Source organism: Pseudochaenichthys georgianus, chromosome 16 (genome assembly GCF_902827115.2).
Source record: "Pseudochaenichthys georgianus chromosome 16, fPseGeo1.2, whole genome shotgun sequence".
In the NCBI taxonomy this organism is placed as follows: Eukaryota; Metazoa; Chordata; class Actinopteri; order Perciformes; family Channichthyidae; genus Pseudochaenichthys; species Pseudochaenichthys georgianus.
The window spans coordinates 16900892-16918259 of NC_047518.2; the positions used below are offsets into that span (position 1 = coordinate 16900892).

A 17368-nucleotide genomic window follows, 5' to 3' on the forward strand; every position below is an offset into this window, starting at 1 on the left:
AGGTGAAAGGCGAGATCTACCTATTGCAGAATTGAGTGAAAAAGACGGCCCAGACAGTGCTTCCAATTTGAGGCCTTTTATATAGGCTAATTGCATCTGAATTACTGTTACAATGAAGGCTCCATAATCAGCTCACGGCATATAGGCAGGGGTAAAGTGCTATTTTGTATGAGTGGGGGGCGGACCTCACCTCCTCTAGGGGGGTCCGGCAGGATGCTCCCCCGGGAAGATATTTTTTTAAATATTGAAGTTGAAAGCATCAATCTGGTGCACTTTGAGAGCAACATGAAGAGATTTATGGATACATCTCTCAACATCCATATGAAACAGAACTGTAAACAGATGTTCTTTTTCTTTATGGATATTTTACAAATCACTCCCCTTTTAAACTATATTCTTGTTTTACTGCCATATAGTATTTCATACCTGTTTTTCCATTTATTCTCTTATTGTTTGTATAACTATAATGATCATATGAAGGTGTGCCGCGGAAATAATCTTTTGAATAATTTTTGACAAAACCGTTCTAAACACTCAGAGAGTCCTTTAGCCCACCTGAGCCCCTCAGTCTGACGGGGGAGGACTCTCCTCCAGCTTGTTGTGGAAACAGCTCCTTATGTCCGTTAGTGCAGCTAGCTAACCAGATGCTAACATCACGGTCCCCGCTAGCACCGGTCCCTCTCTCTCTCTTTCTCCCTCTTTCTCTCTCCCTCTCCCATTCTCTCTCTATCACACAAAATGTGCTATTGCCACACACACACAGAGCCGAGCTTGAATGACACAAGCACACGTGTATTTCCATGCAACTCTCTGATTGGTCTGGTGACTTGCCTCTGTTGCATTCACTGAACACGGGAAATTGCAGTCCTACCGTCCTCTCTTGTGTCATGATGAGGTTCACGTAAAGCACGGTTAATGTATTATATTATTGAGGTGTCTCAAATATACGTCAATCAAGTGGCACCTGCTAACGGGGTGGTGGATTATAGGTTTACATCTAAAAACGTATTTTTCGGGCCGCCAGACATTCTCATCCGGCCCGCACGGCAGGGGACTGTGGCGGTGGTTAGTGCGTTCGCCCCCCACTCATGTCACCTCGAGTTACACAGGTTTGAGCCCCACGCTCGTTAAACATTTTTGTTGAGTCCTTGATCAAGACACTACATTCCCAAAGGTGCTGTATAGGTGATATATGATATATATATATATATCACCTATGCATGATGATTACTTTTTAAAAAAATAATTTTGAAAAATACGAGGAGAAGTTTAATCCGTGTATGGTTCGTTCTTTGGTTTTTCCGTTTCAAAACCAAATAGGAAAAACTAAAAACCGACCTTATTCTGTTTTATTTATTTATTTGTACTTACATTTGTATTGACATTTTTATAAACATACAAAACCACATAGTTCAGTATACACTTGAATTAGAGACCCATTGAAGAAGAAAAAAGAAAATACAAATAATAATAAAAACAAGCAAACAGTGACATGGAAGCTTTCTATCCTATTTTAATGCAACATCATGGTCTGGTTCCAACTCTCAATTTGTGGTGTCGTTCATTTTTCTTTTATAATCAACCCATTTTTCCCATTTGGACTCAAATTTCCCTTCCTGGACCCTCAATATGTGTGTGAATCTCTCCATATCAAATATTTCCTGTATTACTCCCAACCGTATTCTGTTTTAAACCAAAACGGGTTAACAAGAAGGTTACCGGTTCGCCAAGGAGGAAGTGGAGCACACAGGAGACAACCATTTCATTGCAGACTGTTATGTTTACGTGGGGAAATGGCAGCGCATACAATATTTGAGATATGCGTGCCTGGCAAACCATTTTCTTATATCCTGCAACCGTTTCCCACCAATCAGGACACGGTATTAATTAAAGTTGATTCCTTTCCCTGCCAATCAGGACTGCTTTCAGTTGTATTACCCGGATACAGGCTTATAAAAAAAATATATGATTTGTTCAATAAAGTGAACATATTAATCAATTATATATAAATATAAATATATATAATTTATTTAAAGATGATCTGGGTGTTGCTGTCAGTTACCTTGCAGTCAGTGCAAAACAGTTTTTGTTAAGCCAGGCAATCAGTGGGTGATACTGTTAGTAGTATACTCCTTGATTTGATAATGCCCAGCCACAAAGAAGCACTGTGGTAACAGTGTGCATAGTGCTTATCACTCCTTTCCCTGGAAACGTATGCACTTCTAAATTAGGCAACTGTTTGTCACAACTTAGTATCACCAAAGCAGATGACCAATTTGTAGAAAATAAGTGAATGCAATACATTACATCACACACATATTTATTTGCACTTGTATTGTCATTACACAGTACAGGTACTATGTGTGGGGGACACTTCTGTAGCAATGGAGAGTCAGGACTCAGAGAGACACGAGGAGAGCTGGAGCTTTGATGGCAAACACTGAGGGTTTATTTGGAGTTACGGCCGGAGAATTGACAAGACAGGTGGTGTGTCACGATGTTGACACGGCGGTTGCCAAACCAATTCTCAAGAACTCTTCTGCAGCTCGATGTTTTAACTAGTTCTGAGTGTAATAATCAACATTCTTTATCAGTGAGACTAAACAATTATGGATCCTGAATCTAACAAGAGCTCTCGTCCATAGAAAATAATTTGCGCAAGGGAACCTACGTCCCTGAATAGTAAACTACCTCATGGCGGCTTGTGCTCTGTCATAGACTGGCAACAACAATGTGCCCAAGCTGCCCCTCCTTAAGAGAGATAGCAGCAAATTATTCCCTAACACTATGTAATGAAATGGTTTCTCTGCATTTGACCCATCCTAGTGCTGCCATTATGAACAGCGCCCGGGGAGCAGTGTAGGGAACTGTGCCTTGCTCAGGACACCTCGGTAGCACTTGGTGCTGCTGGGACTTGAACTGGTGACCTTCCAGTTGCCAAGCCAAGTCCCTATGGACTACGCCACCACCGCCCACATTATATAATGACATTTCTACAGTGAATCGTGAAGGTTGACCTCCTGGTCTTTAAACCGTTTTAAAAAGTGCCCCAACAATACACCCTCAGCTTTTACTACAATAATCAGCTATATAATTATTCTTAATTTATAATTGATGTGTAAAATATAGCTACTGTGGTGATAAACGTGAACTGTGTCGAACTGCCGAAGGCAACACACAGTGTGTACTGCTAAGGAACAAAGGCACATTTAAATAGAAATGCTGCAGTCAGGTAGGCTCTCTCACGTTTTCTTTGTCATTTCAGTACATAAAATGTAGTGTTTCTCTATACAGAGCATTAACACTCTCATAACAAATATAATTGTGTAATGGTTGCAATTGTATCAGCATCGTGTTTAATTTGTTATCATGTAGCATCAGTCAATGTAACTACATTAACCATAACCCAGTTATATAGAATTGTTAGTAAATGTAGGTATTAGCATAATCCAATGTTCATATTGTCCATGGTAACATATGAGCATGAAAGGACTCCAATCCCTTCAGACTTTCTGTCACCTATCTCGTGTAAAATATATTTCTTCTGAAATTAACAAACATTTTTGTAACTTTCATTCATGAGAACTCTATATTCTTAAACTAACGTTTAAATAATGTACACTTTGCATTAAGTTACAAGACTCTCTAGCGGTACATGAGTAAACTTCATCACAAAAAAGCAAATGAGACCGGCAATAATGATATATAATTATAATATTAATAATAACTATTAATAATATTAGCAAGCTTAATGCGATTCATGCTAATGTTAGCATGCTAGCCAAGTTTCCCAATGTAAAGCTGTCTGAGTCTGGGATGTTATATTCAAAGCCACTTCACAGAGGATAAACACTTTTTGTATTTTTTTTTAACTGTAGTTCAAAATTAAAGCCAAGCTTGCTTCTGGAAAAAGAGTAATGCTGTGAGCAGGATTAGCTTGAATTTATGAACGGAAATGAAGTAAGCCCACAGGTTTGGTGCGAAAATATTAGATATGCAATGATAGCACTAAATGCCTGGGCCATTTTCTCCACACAAGCAAGAACTCTGTGTGGACAGGCATGGAAAAGTGTTGAATGGGACAACGAAGGCCCAACCTTGAACCCAACATGAAGAGCTATTTAGCCTGGACCCTATCACCATTTGTCAGCAGTGATTGGACAATAACCAAAGACACATTGCTCACCTGTGAAGGGACGTCATAGTACTTTAACTTGGCTGTCTCTCACTACCTGCAGCTCGTCTGTCACCCATGCTCAAACGCCTTTCCCCTGCCTTTGGTAGAGGGATGGGTTGACTGTCTGTCACGTCGTGTCGTGCTGCTGCAGTCTTATCTGTTGACAATAATAGACTCGGAGGAGATGGGAGGAAAAGAGAGAGGGGGAACATTTATTTGGGGGCAAATGGAGCTACCAACATGGCGACCAGAGCGGACCGCTAGTGGTTTGCCAGGAGGGTTGTCGGTCCATCCAGCTCCAAACATGTTATTTTGGGCAGCAATGATTATTAAAGCATCCTCTGACTCACCCCTCAGCTTTTTTCATTACCTGCTCACTTTCTGTGTAGCCAGACAGTCGCGCAGCGGCACCGCCTTTGATTTCAAATGCAGCCTGCTCGCTGGAATGAAAAATGCATACTTAGCAGAACCAAGAAGAAATGTGTGTGTGTGAGCGTGTGTATGTGTGCCTCAATGTGTGATTTCAAATACGTGCAAGTAGGACAGAAAGAGATGGGTAGGCCGTGTTTTTTTAAGAAAGGTTTTCCAGTGCAGAAATGCAGCCCAGTGTTTGGTGACAATAGCATTTGCTGGGTTATGAATAGCTCGACAAATCTCAATATGTTCTCTAAACAGAGCGCTTTGTGAAAATGAACAATGACTGCCGAGCGCTGAGCAGTCACCATGCTACAGCACAGCAGCAGGCAGGCAGGAAGGCTCTCCGTGGATATTCACTCATGTTAAGCTGAAGGTCTTCGTAATGCATTGGTTCCTGGGGGGTTCTGGTACTTGAACTCTTTGAAATGACAATAAAGTTGAATCTAATCTAATCCAATCGAAAAAGTAGTTGCACACAACTGTTCATGCAATTGCCACATTGACATGTTACATGACTTTGGATCACATCAGGTTACTCTTCTAATACAATTGACAGCAATTGTCTTCATTGAATAATAATAGTACAATGCTGCATTTACACAATGTGATGCAGGGACTTTCCAACAGTAACTCAGTAGATTTACCCAGATTTGCAGAATGAATACTTCTGCAATGTTGATGCTAATATCTCAATCTCAATCTTTATTTATTTATATAGCACATTTAAAACAACCTTCGGCTGACCAAAGTGCTGTACAAGGCAGGCAGTAACTACAATAGTGAATAGCCCAATGGGAGTACGATAATAAAAACAATAATTAAAAACATAATAAAAAGCACAATAACTAGAAACATATAAAAAAAAAAAAAATTAATTAATACTTATGTACTTTTACTTAAGTGACATTTTGACATCCTACACTCTGGTATTTCTACTTTAACTTAAAGTGGACCTATTATGCTTTATTGGGAAAATATATTGTAGGGCCATACCTATACAAAACATGTCTGTGAAGTTTTTTGCTTAAAATACCAAACAGATCACCCATTGTAGCCATGCCTCATACTGCTCATCCCCCTCTTTTGAAGCCCTGTTAGAGAAACGCGGATTTTGGGTCCTTAGCTTTAAAAAAAAAAAAAAAAGAGGAGGCGGAGCTAATGCCTGATCAGAATTTTACCGGAGATAAAGTTAAATTCTGCTGTGATAAAACACCATCCTGTTCTAAACCTCATCAAATATTATTTCTGAAACAGTATGGAGCTCAAATTATTTTACTCTTGCGGGTTTATCACAAGGTGAGTTCCTGTTTTTATTTCCTGCTTTTTAAACACATGTGCTCTCCAGTACAGGTTAGCTCTGAGTGTTAGCGGGGCTTGCTAATGTAAACAAAGACGAGATTACGTCCAAAACACGTCAGGCATTGTTTCTGATAGCAACTTTCTGCGGGTCCGCCGCCGATTTGACGTCAGATCGGCAGCAAATCTGTATCCGCTCGTTGTACCCCTGTTTTTAAAAGATTTGGGTACGGAGGAAAAGAGAGATGGTTTTATTTTCTGACGCTGCGTGAGTTCCCCGACGCACCGGGGACACATATTTATGTATAAAAGACATCACTAAGTGCATTTTGCATGATGGGTCCCCTTTAAGTATAAGATCTGAGTACTTCTCCCACCTCTGCTTTCCAACTGTATCCAGTAGAAACAAATGAACTTGTGAGCTGTGATGACATATTAGTAGATATTCTATATAAATGTAATGTAGTTTAAAAGCACATCTCCTCTCTCCCTGTTTTGTGAAAAATAAATTGTATTTATTCCCCTACCATGCCATTTCTAATGATCTACAGAGTGTTACTTCCCAATATGCTGTTTATCAACAGACTTGTCGTAGAAGAAGCACAGGTGTTAGTAATGGCATTGAGAATGGCTACGTTGTATTTAAGTGTCCCACAAAGTCAAATATTGAGCATTCTTTAAAATGGTTGCAAACCTCTTTGCCGCAGCCCAGAAACTGAAGCACCTTAATGGAATTCAGTTGTCCTAATTGTATTTTATTATAGATGTGTTTAACAAAGATCTTTCCCAACTGGGACATGTCAAAATGTGTTGTCTGTAAGAAAAGTGTATCGACCCATTAGAGGTGAAATGATCTTTTACACAGTAGCTAGTCCAGTTCTTGTTTCCCACATTACAAAACACAGGGTGCTATGTGGGTTCTTTCACAAGGGATCACTTAGATGTGGATGCCTTTCATGGGATAAAGAAGCATAAAGGTTTGGTCACAGATGATTGCCATTCAAGCATATCTTTTCATAGATTTTAATTCTTGGTGAAAAAGGTTAATTACCAGCCAGTGTACTCTCCAGAGGACACACCTACCCCACAATGCAACATTACCGTGTTCTCTATCTGTATTATACTACAGCTCTGTTCAACTCGAGCTGAAGTCAATAATTACAGACAGAACTCGGAGCTGTCCTCGTGAACTGTCTGGTTGTGTGTCTGCTCAACAGAGGTGTGATGTGCGTTCTTCTTTATGCATTGTTGTTCCTGGCTATATGATGAAAATGAAGACATGCTCCGCTCCTCTAACCTTCCTCTGTAGGGAAGGCAGCAGTGTAGCAGTCCTGACTTGTAGCTAATCTTAATGGTGTATTCTGTAGGGGCTTGGCCTATATAGAGTGCTAACGGTGCCTCTTCTTAAAAAGGAGACCTAACAGGCGGTGCAGTGCGGAAGACATATAACCCACAAAGAGTATAACCATGAACACAGAAGGCAGCAGTTGGTGTACCCTTAGACAGGAGGACACACTCTGTGCTCTTAGAGCCTCATTTGCAGACACCTTCAGCTGACCTGAGATATGTGCACAACTTTGTCTCCACTTCAAACTTTCCACAGAGCACGAAGACCAAGAGTGAGGAAGTAGCTGTCATCTGTTCCTGCGAAACAAACTGTGCAGCATCAGACTTTCTGCATCTGGGTTAAAGATGGCACCATTAACATTCAAGTGTCTGGAATGTAATTCTACAAACAATATCCTACTAATTATAGTGTAGCCTATAGTCTTTATCTGAAACTGTGCACAAAAAACATATGAAAAAGAAATTGCATTATACACATGTTGATATGTTGATGAATTCATCTTCAAAGCAGTTTCTATTCCTGTCCACCAGTAGCTGCTCCCCTGCAAGTCAGCGGTCCACCTTTCTCTTACAGCCCTGATACATTTACATCATAGACATGTGATTCATGAGCAGATGCACTGTTCAGTTAACCTTGAGGATTTAGACGCACCTGAACAGTGTCAGCAGTGTGAGCTCTTAAGTGGATCTGATGCAGAAGTGAAAACACATCTTTGAAGGACAGGGTGTACTGAAGGAGTGATGTGGGAGCACAGCTTAACAACATCATAGGACATTTGATTTCAGCACAGAACAAGCACCGTTTGACTTTTGCCACTCGTTGAAATGCAAAGATTGAAACAGAATTTAGCATGACTGAGCCAAATGCATATTGACTCATACAGATGACTCTCTTTTGAGTGATGCCAGTGATAGTGAATTCAAATTGTTCTGAATAAGGCATTCATGTGAAATGGGTATAACTAAAACTGAAAATTCAGATCGACATTTCTTTCTGACAAACTTAACCAATTCACAGTTCTTCTCAGAGCTGCCATATCATCATGGAGGGTCTGGAACTGGTGCAGTCAGATGCTAACTCCACTCCGAGCTACCTAGCGCCCTGCAGCCCCTTCCTGACTCTGTGGTGATAAAACACCCTCGAACCATCGTTGAGAACGCTGTGTCAACAACCCGTCGCCCACCTGCCCCCCCTGAATCCACACCGCTGTCAATCAGCTGTCACCACCGTCATCACAAGCAGGACTCACTCTTTGGGTTTATCTTCAGTCCCACTCAGAGTCCCCCTCATGGGAGGGAAGCGATTGGAGAAACATGGTGACAGATGCGAAATGTGTTGAAGCAGAACAGTGAAGAGAAAAAGAGGCAGGAAGAAAGAATTGAAAACACCTCCATCCAGTCAGTCATAATACACCCACACACCCACACAGCAGACGTATCAAACCAGGTCACTGAAAAACATCTACGTCATCGTGGTGCACAGCCAGGGAAAAAAGAATTGGATCCGTTTTGTGAAGCACAGAACTCATGTGGTGGACTCATCTTTCAATCTCTCTCCTGCATCTATTTATCTCCCTCCCTGCTCCTGTATGCCATTTGATGACTGAAAAAAAACGTCATTTGTTAATCTTAGCGATCTGAATGAGATTAGGTGGAACGCACTGCTCTGTTCGCGCTGGGAGATACAGTAGATGTCAGCTCGTAATAAACCTAGCAGGGTAATTCTTTCTTAGGCAGAGGACTCAGTGGACCGAGTCGACGCTCGACCTCCAGCCAATCGTAGCGATCACATGATGATGGCGTTAAACCCGAGAGTTGGCTTGCTTTCAGAACCCAGAATCCCTTGCAGCAGGGTCATACACTGTGCGGTCTATGCACACGCAGCAGAGTGTTGGGGCTCTGTCAGAGCAGCCGATCGGCCCAGACAAAGCCGGTCATGATAATGCTACATCATCATTTGGATATTGGGAATTGGAGCTAAACTGTCGGGATGCTGCAGGATTTCAACCCGCTTTGATTGTACCAGGTAACGGGGGAATCTCATGTGTGTTTTCACTCTGAGGGGTCCTGCATACACAGAGGCCGACTGACTTAGTCTAAGACGGGAGAGTAACGCTGCATCCGTAAATGGAGGCTTAGAGGCATTTGTACCTCCTCTCCTCTCTTCTTCTCTGATTGCTATCGGGTTGAGACACGCACACTCAGCTTGTTTTTCTTTCTTTCTGGTTATCTCATTTCAATAGAGACCATTCTAGGATGTATTGTTGTCATTAGTGGGCCAGCTTTGCTCTTAGAGGAGAGCTCTGCAACACGGCGCCACTCATTTGTTCTCATTTGACTTCTCTCCATTATCCGCAAAGTAGAGGTGGCACTATCCCCACGGGGGCAGCGTTGCATTTTCACCTTGATTGCTTTTGGCTTTCTTATTTAACATGTTCCTTGAGAAGCAGCCGAGGCAGAGTGGACGGAGCATGCTGCAGGACCACACTGACTGCTTCCGTCTGCAGACCATTCAAAGCCTTCTAGAAATAAAACGAGGACCGTTTTTAGTGCATGAGCAGAGAGGATAGGAGATACAACAAGGCTGTGAGACAAAACTGGTGCTAGGCAGTTTGGATCAGACCGGCTCTAGCGTGGAGAAGCAAGGCAGAGATTTGAGCTTCAGCCCACGATCGGACGTTTCCTTTCAGTAAGGCTGATTGTTTCTCATTGTTTAGGCTGCAGTTTGGATGTTGACTGTCTGATAATACAATGCGGTTTAATTGGTTATTTAATGGTCTAACAATTAAAGCTGCAGGAAAATTAAGGTTGTGCATTTTGCTATTACATCTAGAGTTAATTCCTAAAAGTGCACAAGCTGCCTCGGGGATAACTGAAAGCTGCAGCTTCATCATGGCATGTTATTTACATGTAAATGTTTATATTCAATTACTTTGTCAGGGAATACACGTGTCAAGGTGCCTCTAAATGCAGCAAGGGTTCATAGATTCTTAATGTTCATCATCCTCACATATTGTATTTCTTTGCTTTTGAATGGAATATCAACATATCTTCTATGTTAATGGTTCATGTTTTTTGTTCATCAAGTGCATTTAACTTCCTTTTTGAATAAACATGATGCCCCTGTCATTGACTGTGAACAATAGTTGCTCAATGATTAAAGTTTAAAGGCTGAAGTGTTCACACTTTAAAGTAATAATAATAATATATTTAATTTATATAGCGCTTCTCATCTGCCAAGACAAATCTCGAAGTGCTTCACAACAAGGGATACTGATACACTTTGAGAGATTAAACAAATAATTGTAATAATAATAAGAAATCAAAAAATAAAATATAAAATAGAGTACAAAAATAAAAGTCGGAGATAGCGATAAAAATGGCAGTACTCCAGGTGTACCATGCTTAAAGTAAATTGATCACTGGTGTGTGTGCTGCTGATGCTCTGTGTATATATATATATATATGTTTGAAAACATCCTTTTTTAAATTGTAAACCCTCATCAAATGTGAATTACTTGCTACCTGCTTGATGTGAGGCTTTTTTTTCATAGCTTGGATAGCTACATGAATATTATCACATACAGTGAAACAATTGAGTCCATTTGCAGCCTGGGATCTGGGCTCTGGCTGGGGATGCTTTCTGATCACATAGGTCAACGCGGGGCAAAGCAAACCTACCTACCCCGTTACAAACATCATTTTACCAACTCGTCGTAAAAATAACAGCATAAAGGTTTTATCATGGCAAGCATGTCAGGTCACTTCTAATCTTTTACGGTCACTCTTTTTAATCTTCCTGGGCCATAGTGTAATCCCATGATTTTTGAGCCACAGATTTGATACATTATGCTGCTTTTGATAAGGAGAGTGTGCTTTAAAAAGATGATTTTAATATTAGAATTTAGACGCACCGGCGGTGTACAAGGCTTTGCTGAAAGCATAAACAGAAAGCGTGTTTTCACAGCATTAGTGACATGTCTGTGTGTTTGAATGAAGGTTTGCCACCCCGCACCACCGAGAGGCTTTATACACTCTTTTGCTTTTGCATGTAAACCAATGGTGTTCTTTCTTACTTAGATATCAGGATGTATAGCCAATAGACCCAAAGGAATATAAATGCCATGTGTATTCTTTTAAATGCACACTAGCATGGTAACACAATACACTGCTTTGATATTCCGGATTAAGCTTATTAGCATTGTAGCACTTTACCATTAGACGTGGGATAAGCCAATATTATAAAGGTTTTAGGAGTGTTTTTGAAAATATACAGAACCCATTGAGAACATGCGTCTTAATTGTTTTTAACTGCTTTCGGCCATCTCCGTGATAACCAACTAGCCACCAGTTTGCAAGGCTGGGGAGGGACAGATGCATGCTCAAAAGGAAAGCTCATATTTGTTTTGGAAGGACATGTACTTGTAGACATTATGAGACAATAATGGTACAGTACACCACAGGAGCGACATTAGTGCAGTTGGAAGTTTAAATGAAAATGTTATGGGAATGAAGTCAGTGTCAAAAGTGCATGTATATCCAGCTATAGGGATACGGTAACAGTAACGGGGGCTGCTGTTGTACCGTCGGCGGGAATGTTCAGAATGGTGCAGCAGAAAGCATTCTCCTGTATTCCCACACTGCGCCGCGCAGACAGCGAACACGCCTCTCTATTGTCGGCCTGTTAGGATGATTCACTGCTGGTGGGTTTTCTGCACGCTGCGCTGCGACTCAGCACCATGTCTGTAGTGACATCACGCTCGCATCCTGCTATATAAGGGACTCTGATGGAGGAAGCACGTCACCGTGTGCGCTTCGTGACTCAATTGCTGCAGCAGCCAGGCTTCTGTGCAGCATCTCAGGCATCACAATCCTATGCTGTCCCATCCTTGAGCCTGACAAGCTTGGCTGAATGCACCACGCACACCCGCTGCATGTCTAGCTGTGGGTCACAGTTTACTGGCATCGTCCCCGCTTCATTTTTTCACACTTCTTCTAATTCACATACGTGGTCAATTATTTCCCCCGTCTTTCCCTTTCCACACTTCTTCTCTCCCCTCTCTGTCTCTGCCTGTGCCACTGGGGATGGAATGCAAATCTAAGATCAGCAGAGTGTGTTACGGCAGAGCTCCGAGGTATCTGCAGAGAGGCTATTACAGTAGCAGTGGCAGCTGGAGCAATGGGGGAATAATGCACGGTACAACATGTAGTCCTGCGCCACGGCTGGTTCAGCGTTAGCGTCATGATGCAAAGGCTGATAGGGAGTGCGGTGTGTGGCTTACTTGCTCGCTGCCATCGACATTCCGACAGGAAGGACATGCAGACTTAACGGGAGCATGGGAATGTGATACTTGTGTCACCAGGAGTTAGAGCCCTTTAAAGGGCAGTTTGTTCAGGTTTGTTGTAGTTGCCATGTGCATTGTGGGTTGAGGGTGTAACGATTTCAAGACACCATCCAACAGGACACATTAGCCCGAAGCCCTGAGGACATTCCAAGAGCTAAAGTGAAGCGTTTCTTAGGCAGCCAAAAGCACACAGCTACACACATAAAGATATGCACAACTGAACACATGCGAACATACACTCCTCCATCATCATCATCATCATCATCATCATCATCATCATCATCATCATCATCATCATCATCATCATCATCATCATCATCATCATCATCATCATCATCATCATCATCATCATCATCATCATCATCATCATCATCAAGTCACTATAAGAAGAGATTTCACATGCTCATCACACTGCCCCTCCCCCCCACTCCCCACTATCTCCCATCCAAGTCACAGCGCCTGTCCCCTACTCCAGCATATCATTTCTGCTTCACTTTGAATTTGTGAATGAAGCGCTGCTCAGTTAGTGTCCAGGAGCAGATCATGAATAATGCAGCGACCCTCGTGTGTTTCACGAGCGAAGCAGCGCTTGTGCACGAAAGTGATAGGACACATTTGTTTTGATGTGAAGCAGAAAGAGAGGTCACTTGCACACTTCAAATGGCCTTTTAGTCTCTCTCTGCCTTTGTTGTAAATGAGGATGTGTTCATTAAAGTCCACATTAGCCATTGCTCTTGTTTTGGTTGTGTTTGTATTTCCAGTGCATCATCAGTGCTAAGATGTGTCTTTGTACTGCATTTGCAAGAGATGACATTGTGCAATCGGTTAGTGGCTTATACTGTCCATCATTGATCTGGAGTTGCTGTTGATCAAGTAATGTACATTGCATTTGGCCTCTCCACATCGTTCAGGTGTGGTGTCTATCCTCTCAGAAATTGAAATTAAATTAAAAACATTTCTTATACCAGAAATGTAAAATGGCAATACTTGTATTAACCTGCTATTACGTGAATCTGGTTTATTTTAGTTTGGAATGGAGGAAATGATCAAAGTTGCAAAAAGAATGGCATCTGAAAGGGATGAACTAGACTCCAAACCAGAGTCCCAGCAGCAGTCGCCAGTTCTTACTTCACATCCCAGCGCACATCCATCTCATCAAGTTGTTATGGCAAACTGTTTAGCATGCAGTTGCATGGGTTAACCCTAACCCTAACCCTAACCCTAGTCGCCCAAATGACATGGAGCAAGACTAGCTTGGTTTAATACACTAAGTACATCCAATAATCACTTTGCTTTTATCTAGGGTTTGGTCCCCTCCAACTTCTGATGAGATTTTCTTTTTCTTAACCCTTAGATGCATAAGTGGGTCTTTGTTGACCCGGTGAGGTGGTTTTCTTGAAGTATCTTTGTAATTACATTTTATTATCATTTCATATTCCAGCTATTCCTCAAAAAACATGTTTTGGATATCATGCCATTCTAATTTTAAATTTACATATTAAGAAATTGTAGTTTTTGTATTACTACCCCAAGCTTCCACAAGTGGGTCAAAAATGACCCGCATACATTTTCTATGGAATCCTATTATATGGGAAAACGTTTTTTTCAAAAAGTAAAAAAAAATTCAAAAATTTTAAATAGTGAAAAATGAAATATTAAATATAATACTAAATATTATACAAGTGATTTTTCTTAACCAAAATGGCATAAAAGCACATATTATTGTAATACGGGTCCTTTTTGACCCACTTATGGAAGAGTGTAGGGTCCAGTCACTCGTGCATCTAAGGGTTAAGCATCTAAATCTCCCATCATGTTCACTATGTGGACACTTACTCCGTCTGAAAGTCGCATACAGTACTGGTTGTTAATAATTATTACCATCAATACTTTCTTTTTATGTATAAATAGTATTCCACCTCTGTGTAACATCCCATATTTTAACATTTGTTCATGAACTTTACATTGTGCTCATAGATCATTCTGTCTCTCCTTAAAACTTGCACTTTATTTTAGGGCGATTATTCAGTGTTTGACATATAATTCAACACAGAAAACACAAACATACTCTTTACCCCATGTGCCTCAGCTTTAGTGCTGCATTATACTCGGGCTAACGTGGTCTGTGATACAGTAGACAGGGACCAACCCTCCCTGCTTCAGTAAATTAGCCAATCACAAGTGAGGAGTCCGTACCTTGGCCACTGAGCAAGGCTGGCAGCAGTGATTTATGAAGCCCTTTGAAATGTATGGTAACTTGTCACGTACAAAATTAAAGGAATGCTTCACAGAGCTTTTTTCTTCCTCACCAAAATGTCATTATTATTTTGGTGAGGAAAGTGGAAGAAATGTAGGAGAAAAGTGGCTTATGAATAATTGATTTTCAACAAAAGAATAAATGCATTAATGCACAGGCTTTTCACCCACGGCTGCTTTCCTTTCAGACACCGGGACAATGATTAAATGATTGATAGCTAATTTTAAGAAATATGGGGCTCCTGACTGTAACCATACTTGAAGATATCCATCTTTTATTTTCACCTACTGTCCAATACAACTGTGCTTGTTTTAAGATGATACATTTAGACATAACTAATGTCTTCTTTTCTCTTTCTTCGTCATGTCCATTGAACTGTGTACACGGACACAATCTGTGAAACTCTGATGCGATACTGTCTGCTTCATAATCGTTATGCCTAAGCACACACACACACACACACACACACACACACACACACACACACACACACACACACACACACACACACACACACACACACACACACACACACACACACACACACACACACACACACACACACACACCACACACACACACACACACACACACACACACACACACACACACACACACACACACACACACACACACACACACACACACACACACACACACACACACACACACACACACACACACACACACACACACACACACACACACACACACACACACACACACACACTCATCATTGGGTGATCAGATGAAATATGAAAGATTGCCTATTGCATTAAAAGTCAACCACATTGTCTTTGTGAAGACTGTGTGTCCTTCCTTATATCATTAGAAGCTTACATGCCACTTGATTTGGTTCCGCTCAGAATGTTACTTGCACATGTTACTTGTAAAATCTTAAGGTAACGTACCAATTGCTTTTGAAGTGTGCCAGAAGGAGAGCATCAGTCAGCCATGTTATAGAGTACATAGAATCTCACAGTGAGAAAAGGGGAGTGCTGCTGCATACTTCTGCTTAGTTCTATTTCTCTCTTTCTGTGTATGTGTGTGTGTGTGTGTGTGTGTGAGACAGAGCAGGCTTTCATCAGGTTTTGACAGAGACTGCCTACAGAGTGCAGTGCAAAGTAAAGTGAAGCTACAGACTGAAATGTGACGAAGCACCGTGAGGCTAACGTCTGACGGAAACCTTATATTTCCAGTAGCACACATGCAGACACTGTATGCTCATCGGAAATGGCGCTAAGCATCACCATTTTTTCGGACTATAAACCATGATATGTAGATTGTATTAACTAAATCAGAAAACGTTGCATTTAAAGCGGACCGACTTCTAAATTCCACAATGGTTTTCCCTTCTCTTTGATCTACAGGAAACAAAGTCCATCTGCATCCAGGGATCCAAACCAAAAATACGACCAAGGGGAGGGGGGCGATCACTCACAGTATGCCCCGACGGACGGCGGCATGCCCAGATCACCGTCTGACTATGGGGATGGGGACCCCCGGCGGGCTCCGAGGGGCCCACACATGTACCCAGATGCAGATGCGGCACGAACGGGCTACCGGGACCGGCGGGGCCCTGGGCGCTGGCACTCCCAGGAATACCCGCTGGACCAGGAGCTAGATGGACCCAGCGAGTACGACCTCCAGCGGCAGCGGCAGGAGGAATTCCAGACGCGTTACCGTAGCGACCCCAACCTGGCCCGCTACCCTGTGAAGCCGCAACCCTACGAGGAGCAGATGAGAATGCACGCAGAGGTGGGCCGCATGAGGCACGAGCGTCGTCATAGTGACGTCTCCCTGGCCTACACGGAGCAGGACGACCCAGGACCCGTCCGGCTGTCCCGCCAGCATCTCACCGAGCGCCGGCCGCCCATGGTGGGACAGCGCTCCTACTCCGTCGACCGCTCCTCCCCCGGGCCCATGGGGGGCAGCCTCGGAGGCCACAGATCCTCCAACCACAGCCCCCCTACGCCGCACCGCAGCCCCGTGCTGGGGGACCGATCTGGAGACCTGCGTAGAGGGGACATGGATTCCATGAGGAGGCAGCAGCACCACCTCGACCCCAGTTCGGCCGTCCGCAAGACCAAGAGGGAGAAGATGGAGAGCATGCTGAGGAACGACTCTCTCAGCTCGGACCAGTCGGAGTCGGTGCGCCCGCCACCCCCCAAGCCCCACAAAACCAAAAAGGGAGGAAAGATGCGGCAGGTGTCGCTCAGCAGCTCGGAGGAGGAGCTGGCCACCACACCAGAGTACACCAGCTGTGAGGACGTGGAGATAGAGAGTGAGTCAGTCAGTGAGAAAGGTAGGAGCCACACAGAAACACTTCCTCTCTGCTCTGTATACATGTATATAGCTGTAATACAAACTTCATTTTAGCAGTACCTTATACATACAAGTACACGTTTCTCAGTTGCTTTGTAATGCAATTATAAAGACATTCAGCATGATAGTGGCATAATGTTGTTGAGTTGATGTCGCTGTCTCCTGTTGATATTGATTCTTGCAGATGTTGACTCAGATATAACC

At 42.5% G+C, this 17368-nt stretch overlaps 1 protein-coding gene across 1 annotated transcript in view; it reads left to right on the top strand.

Annotated features, from left to right (window-relative positions):
• rims2a (regulating synaptic membrane exocytosis 2a) overlaps positions 1–17368 on the top strand; it is a 156829-nt gene that overhangs the window by 61124 nt on the left and 78337 nt on the right. Inside the window, exon 7 of the mRNA XM_071205816.1 lies at positions 16210–17144. Coding sequence (XP_071061917.1) covers positions 16210–17144 — 935 coding nt within the window. The remainder of the gene's footprint in view (positions 1–16209; positions 17145–17368) is intronic.